Here is a 6,161-nt window from a genome sequence, read left to right as displayed (position 1 = left end):
AATGGCCTTATCCACCAATAGTACTATTTTCTGTAAGCATAAATTTAAGCAAAATTAATATAATACAAACCCATTGATCCAAATGGTAGGCAAGATGTGACCCAATACAAATAAAAAATTTTAAAAAAAAATGGAAAGATATAGAGCATATAACGAAAAAGCACATACCACTACCTCCCCCACACGGTTCCACGTCAAGAGCACAAACACATACGCATGCAAACGACTATACATGCATATATATACAGTCGTGTGTATATATATATACACATGGTTCTTGGATATTGTTGAACACCTGCAAGTATCGATCCACTTGGTGGGAGGAGGTAAAAGAAAAAGTTACGAAAAGAATGGGAGGAAACCCATTAGGGTTAGGTCAATGGTGTTTTGTAACCATCGTATTGGTGTTGGGGAATACTGTAAAGGAAGTGAAAAGCCAATTGAAAAATGGGTATTATTCATCTTCGTGTCCGAAAGCGGAGTCCATTGTGAGATCAACTGTTCAAGCTCACTTCAAGTACGATCCCTCCATTGCCCCCGGCTTGCTCAGGCTCCATTTCCACGACTGCTTTGTCCAGGTTCATTGCCTTTTTCTGAATTTTCAAAATTATATTACATTTTTTGTAAATTATTTCATAGTTTTTGTTAACCAACTTGAAAACCATGTAAGAATCTTTTTTTTTAAAAAAAATTGAGAATTCTTCTCTGAAGTAAATCTGGAGATGAATCGTCTGAATTATCTTTATAGGGTTGTGATGGGTCGGTGCTAATCAAAGGGCCGACCACGGAGCGAACCGCCTTACCGAATCTAGGACTTAGAGGATTCGACGTGATCGACGACGCAAAATCTCAGCTCGAGGCCGAGTGCCCTGGCGTCGTCTCCTGCGCCGATATACTTGCGCTCGCCGCCCGCGATGCTGTCGATTTGGTACGCATGCAACCGAAAACGTGTTATCGTATATGAACATTTTACGTAATTCTATACCTTATATGTTATTATTATTAGGCTTCCGACGTATAAGGTTGCACTTTCTACGATTAGATTGTGATATGTTGCTTGACTCGTACGTTTTCTTATTGATCTGTATGATATCGGGCTGAGAAACCAGAGCGATGGCCCGAGTTGGAACGTTCCAACGGGTCGAAAGGACGGGAGGGTCTCGTTGGCGACACAGGCCTCAAACCTACCGTCTCCTCTTGACTCAGTTGCTGTTCAGAAGCAAAAGTTCGATGCAAAGGGACTTGACAGTCACGATTTGGTAACCCTAGTTGGTATGTTCATACTCTTCTCTCCAACTTTCTCTACATATACTTTCTATATATATATATATATATATATATATATATATATTACCAATTGGTATATCATGGACATATATATACTTGGTGTAATCAGGTGCCCATACGATAGGGCAGACCGACTGTCTCTTCTTCCGGTACCGTCTCTACAACTTCACGGTGACCGGAAACTCCGATCCGACCATAACTCCGTCGTTCGTATCGAATCTCAAGACTCTGTGCCCTCCGAACGACGACGGGTCCAAAAGGGTCGATCTGGATATAGACAGTCCCGCGAATTTCGACGTGAATTTTTTCAAGAACATCCGAGACGGGAAGGGGGTTCTGGAGTCGGACCAGAGGCTTTGGTCGGATTCCGACACAAACGATGTCGTGAAGAAGTACGCGAGCAGTCTAAGGGGTCTGTTTGGGATTAGGTTTGATTATGAATTTGGAAAAGCAATGGTGAAGATGAGTTCGATCGAAGTCAAGACGGGGGCCGATGGCGAGATTAGGAGAGTTTGTTCCAAGGTTAATTAATCAGTTTTCTTCTGTCATGTTTGTTGTTTTTGTCTAATTAAATTACTAATTACGCGTAAGAAAATATGAACAAGTGGAGAAAAAAAAAATAAGAATGTGAATCGTGGTGTTATGTAATTATATGTGTTTGTATTATTGTTGTTGTTTGAGTGAAAGTGGGGTTTCATATTGTTTGTTAATCCCAATGGTTAATTAATCATATGGTTTTAAGGAGATTAATTTCATGTAATTGCCAGGTGGCGTCATTAGGGAAATTTCCAGAATTAAATTAGGTTTAGGTCGAATTTTTATAATTTTTTGATACCATAATATATATATACCTACCAAAAACTAACGATATTTCTATAGAAGATGTTCTACTAGAATAGGATGATTTACAAAACACGATGCCGTTTAGAGAGATAATTCTTGCTGACGTGGCGAGAGTTGTACACGTGGCTGATTATCGCTGGCTGTTCTACCACGTACTATCAATTGGGGCCCATTTTTTTAATTTTTAATTGTGAAAACCTAAAAGAGGAGAGAGAATTAAGCCGCCTTCTTCCAGAGTCCCAGAAAACCATTGATCGTGTTCTCAAATCAGAAGTTTTGCCGAGAAAATCGGACGAGGACAAAACATGGGTTTCATCGGAGACACTGTAGATTCCATCAAATCGACTCCGATCAGGCAAAATCTCTCTCAGTTCATCAGTTTGGGTTCGACTCTGTCTCCCTCTCTCTCTGTTCTTACACGGAGATGTGTTTTTTTTTTGTTTCTGTTTTTTTTCTTATTCTGATACTTCCAATTATTTAGGAATTTGGATCGACCCATATGAGTATTGCTTCGTATGATACCCGATTTCATTTGTTAATCGATAGTCCTTACCCGAGTTTTGTTCAAAAGGATCTCGTTTGGATGAGGGAACGGAAATTGGGTAGTGGCCCATGTAAGGATCTGAACATTTTCTTATACTTGGAATCAACTGTGATTCATAGCCTGATTGGTTGTAAATGATGCTCCATGAACATAGGAAGGAGTTGCAATGGCCTCTGAACACATTTGAGTTTCAATGTGTAGATACAGCTGCTGTATGAATGAAATAGCTGATGAATTCAATTGTGAATCGTAGTATGTAGAGGAGAATAAAAGAAAGAATCATGAAGACAAAAGCGTCTGGTATGTTTCTTTACAGCAGATTTGGATGTTCCACAGGTATGATTGTTTCCTCCGCGTTGTTTATATGGAAAGCGTTGATGTGTATCACTGGAACTGAGTCACCTGTTGTTGTCGTTATTTCCGGTGGCATGGAGCCTGGTTTTCAACGCTTCGGTCCTAATTCTCTCGCCATACTTTCAGTCGATCTTCTGCTGTAATCCTTATATTTTGAAGTAAGGTCTTTTCGTCGGTTTTGCAGGGCGACATTCTGTTCCTGCACATGAGCAAAGCTCCTACCCGAACCGGAGAAATTGTTGTCTTTAACATCAATGTCAGTTCTGTTTCCTTGCTCCGTCTGAAACCCTTTCTTGTGTTCTGGTTCTATGCCATATCAGTACAACCAAACTGCATTAGCTGCCATTTTTTTTCCGACAAGGAAGGATGATTTGCAGCTGAAAGTGAAATCACCCTTTTAAGGTTTTTGTGGTTTCATCAATTGGAAGCTGTTGCAGATACGTCTCCTTTTCAAGAGTCCTTGCTTCTGTGTCGGATTTTTAACCATTTGTTTGTTTTGCTCTGCTGGTTCAATACATTTTCTGATGCGTTTCAATACAATTCTCCAGGGACATGATATTCCCATTGTTCATCGTGTTATCGAGGTACGTGTCTGCCCGAGTTAAACGATTTGATCGTATTTATACGATTGATCTGTCGTCCAGTAATCTTCTGAAATCAATAGATGATCTGATATGTAATTCTGGCAGGTTCACGAGCGTAGGGATACCGGGGAAGCTGATATCCTGACAAAAGGTACGAGAACCACTTTGAGCCAATGTTTGTAGAGACAGTCAGATCAAATACTAATGTATTCCTGACCATTTGTAATCAACAGAGACTCATCGTTTTCTTTGTCGTAAATGTATGATGTTTGTCTGAAGGGGACAACAACAAAATGGACGACAGGGGCTTATACGCATACGGTCAGCGCTGGTTACAGCGGAAGCATATCGTGGGCAGACCCATCGGGTAGCATCCTTGACCATTTTTCTACTTAAGCCCGAGATCGCGGTATATATATATACTCATATACATATCACGTATTACTTGTAGGTTCTTGCCTTACGTCGGTTGGGTGACCATCATCATGACTGAGAAACCAATTCTCAAGGTTTGATTCCTGAAAACTGCTAAACCCTAACCCTAAACCGTCCTAAAGAACCATCATCATGACTGAATTTGGCTTTTGTGCAGTACATTCTCATAGGTGCACTTGGCTTGCTGGTTATAACATCAAAGGATTAAAAGACACAGCTAAAGGAATGGACTTCAGAAACCCAAAAGAAAGGATATAGAGAAACAAAGTTTTCAACATTCTACATTCTTCGTTTTGAACAAGACCATGAGACGCTCACTTGTATAGTGCCGAAAAACAATAACTGTTGTGATTTTGTACTAAACATGAATACCTCCGGAGGTTATTAATAATAAGAACAGTATTAAAGATATGGCTTGGAGGGGGAGGAAGAAGACTTTCATATAAGGTAGGTGTATAGATCAAACAGTTAATGTAGCAATCAGCAAAAAGCTTGAACTGTGTTACCAAATGGCTCCTATGCATCGGGCATCCTCCATGTATGTTTCTGTCATCGATCTACAACCGAGCTTCTTGCAGGTTCATTCATTGACTTGGTAGGTTCGCCAATCTGCAAAAGAATCACAAAAGATGGTATATTGAAGTTGGCTAACTATGAATTTTACCGCATATTTGAAGTAGATAGGCGACAAAGAGGGTTCTCAAACAATATCGGCGTCGCTAGCACAGCTGCAAACTTTTCAAGCAAACAACAACATTTTGATACCGAAAATTTCTTGAACACCATCAGATCTTCTTCAGAGCAAAGGGCAGAAAACAAACAATCAAACAAGTCCGTAAAAAGACGAGAAATCCAACACACTGATTTGGGTTTTCACTGTATATGGATGTTCTGACGAGGCGACATACACGATACCGGCTACCCAAATAATGTTTTCCCGACTTACTTTCAAGAATTCACTTCATATAGGAACAACACAAGTCTAAACATCCTATCGAAACCGAATCAGAAGAAATAACACACAGATGACACAACAATGCACAAGCTGCAAAGAAAAGAAATAGACATGGCTTTTGACATATAACATCAGCAACTGAGCTTACTACACATTACACAATTAACCGATTGAGCTATGGTTAGAAAGCAAAGCTTTCATACAGCATGATCTCTATTCTCTGCAAAAGAAGTAAATTTATGTTCGAGGGAAAGTGGAATCAGAAAGAGTCAAATTGGATTGGACCTTGGTTTAATAGGCAGCTGACTCGAACTTCCGCAACATGTCACAGTGCGGTTTTTCATGGATCAAACCCCATTGTTGCCTCTGCAACTCATACCGACAGTTCTGAGACACTATAGAGTAATAATCTCGATTAACTTGTGCTTCTACCCTCTGCCGCTCGGGGCTATTAAGCGGGTAATCCTGCTCGAACTTGGATGATCTCACAAAGTAATTGACACCCCTATTCGTCGTGAACTTGTACTTGTAAGGGTAAGAGGCCGAGAGCGAATAAACCGGTTGTGAAGAAGGTAGAAAATTGAGCAGCAGTATAAGCAGAACAGGAAGAAACTGGTTTCCATTTTTCGTAAGATGTGTTTAGACGGAGTTTACCCAAACGATGTCACGTTGCTTGCATTGATCCATGCAATCACGTGTGCTGGGCCCTGCCATTCCGCCGCCGAAATTGAATGTACGGAATTGGGCAGTCGCAGGAGGCATTCCACCGAAGAAGAAGCTTCGGAAAATCTCGTCCGCGTCGAATTCATTGTCGTAATAGCCATTGAACCCGTCTCTTCTCGCGGCTCGGCGAGATTGATAAACGGGTTCATCGGGGCCACTAATATCATACTTTTTCCGAGTGTCCTCATTGCTTAGGCACTGAAACGCCTTCGATACAGCTTTGAACGCTTCTTCGGAACCAGGGGCCTTGTTCTTGTCGGGATGAACCTTCAAGGAGAGTTTCCGATAAGCCTTCCTCACATCTTCCACTGAACAACTCTTCTCTACCCCTAAAATCTCGTAATAGTCCTTCTTCGACTTAATTTGTCTCACTATCGCGATCTGTTCTTCGGTGTAAGACGCCGACGCCGACGCCGACGCCGACGCCGACGCCAAC

At 41.1% G+C, this 6,161-nt stretch overlaps 3 protein-coding genes and 1 long non-coding RNA gene across 4 annotated transcripts in view; 2 read left to right on the top strand and 2 right to left on the bottom strand.

The window, feature by feature from the left end:
• The first annotated feature begins 271 nt into the window (after positions 1 to 271).
• Positions 272 to 2,014, top strand: LOC104826546 (peroxidase 25). The gene is made up of 4 exons (XM_010559296.2): positions 272 to 578; positions 749 to 928; positions 1,110 to 1,272; positions 1,397 to 2,014. Exons 1-4 carry the CDS (start codon positions 351 to 353, stop codon positions 1,816 to 1,818), a joined length of 993 nt encoding a protein of 330 aa, XP_010557598.1. The 5' UTR covers positions 272 to 350; the 3' UTR covers positions 1,819 to 2,014.
• A 327-nt stretch (positions 2,015 to 2,341) lies between these two features.
• Positions 2,342 to 4,456, top strand: LOC104826543 (signal peptidase complex catalytic subunit SEC11A-like). The gene is made up of 8 exons (XM_010559295.1): positions 2,342 to 2,514; positions 3,011 to 3,122; positions 3,212 to 3,284; positions 3,577 to 3,612; positions 3,718 to 3,763; positions 3,892 to 3,979; positions 4,064 to 4,121; positions 4,205 to 4,456. Exons 1-8 carry the CDS (start codon positions 2,436 to 2,438, stop codon positions 4,253 to 4,255), a joined length of 543 nt encoding a protein of 180 aa, XP_010557597.1. The 5' UTR covers positions 2,342 to 2,435; the 3' UTR covers positions 4,256 to 4,456.
• Positions 4,303 to 5,617, bottom strand: LOC104826544. Its single transcript, XR_773786.2, has 2 exons — positions 5,288 to 5,617; positions 4,303 to 4,656 (listed from the first exon to the last, which is right to left on the bottom strand). It is a non-coding gene; the product is annotated as an uncharacterized LOC104826544 (long non-coding RNA).
• Positions 5,618 to 5,641: 24 nt separating this feature from the next.
• LOC104827421 (chaperone protein dnaJ 49-like) overlaps positions 5,642 to 6,161 on the bottom strand; it is a 1,055-nt gene continuing 535 nt past the window's right edge. The window contains exon 2 of the mRNA XM_010560595.1: positions 5,642 to 6,158. Coding sequence (XP_010558897.1) covers positions 5,642 to 6,158 — 517 coding nt within the window. The remainder of the gene's footprint in view (positions 6,159 to 6,161) is intronic.

The sequence above is a fragment of the Tarenaya hassleriana genome, unplaced genomic scaffold (genome assembly GCF_000463585.1).
Source record: "Tarenaya hassleriana unplaced genomic scaffold, ASM46358v1 Cleome5, whole genome shotgun sequence".
NCBI lineage: Eukaryota > Viridiplantae > Streptophyta > Magnoliopsida > Brassicales > Cleomaceae > Tarenaya > Tarenaya hassleriana.
Note: the sequence above shows the minus strand (reverse complement) of the source record. Positions and strands in the feature narration are given on the sequence as shown.

What these genes read in the sequence shown, in the direction of transcription:
- LOC104826546 (XM_010559296.2), top strand. Translation starts at nt 351, where the DNA reads ATGGGAGGAAACCCATTAGGGTTAGGTCAATGGTGTTTTGTAACCATC. An exon ending in CCCGCGATGCTGTCGATTTG is followed by an intron (nt 929 to 1,109) that starts GTACGCATGCAA and finishes CTGAGAAACCAG; the next exon opens with AGCGATGGCCCGAGTTGGAA. An exon ending in CGATTTGGTAACCCTAGTTG is followed by an intron (nt 1,273 to 1,396) that starts GTATGTTCATAC and finishes TGGTGTAATCAG; the next exon opens with GTGCCCATACGATAGGGCAG.
- LOC104826543 (XM_010559295.1), top strand. Translation starts at nt 2,436, where the DNA reads ATGGGTTTCATCGGAGACACTGTAGATTCCATCAAATCGACTCCGATC. An exon ending in TTGTTCATCGTGTTATCGAG is followed by an intron (nt 3,613 to 3,717) that starts GTACGTGTCTGC and finishes TAATTCTGGCAG; the next exon opens with GTTCACGAGCGTAGGGATAC. An exon ending in ATCGTGGGCAGACCCATCGG is followed by an intron (nt 3,980 to 4,063) that starts GTAGCATCCTTG and finishes TATTACTTGTAG; the next exon opens with GTTCTTGCCTTACGTCGGTT.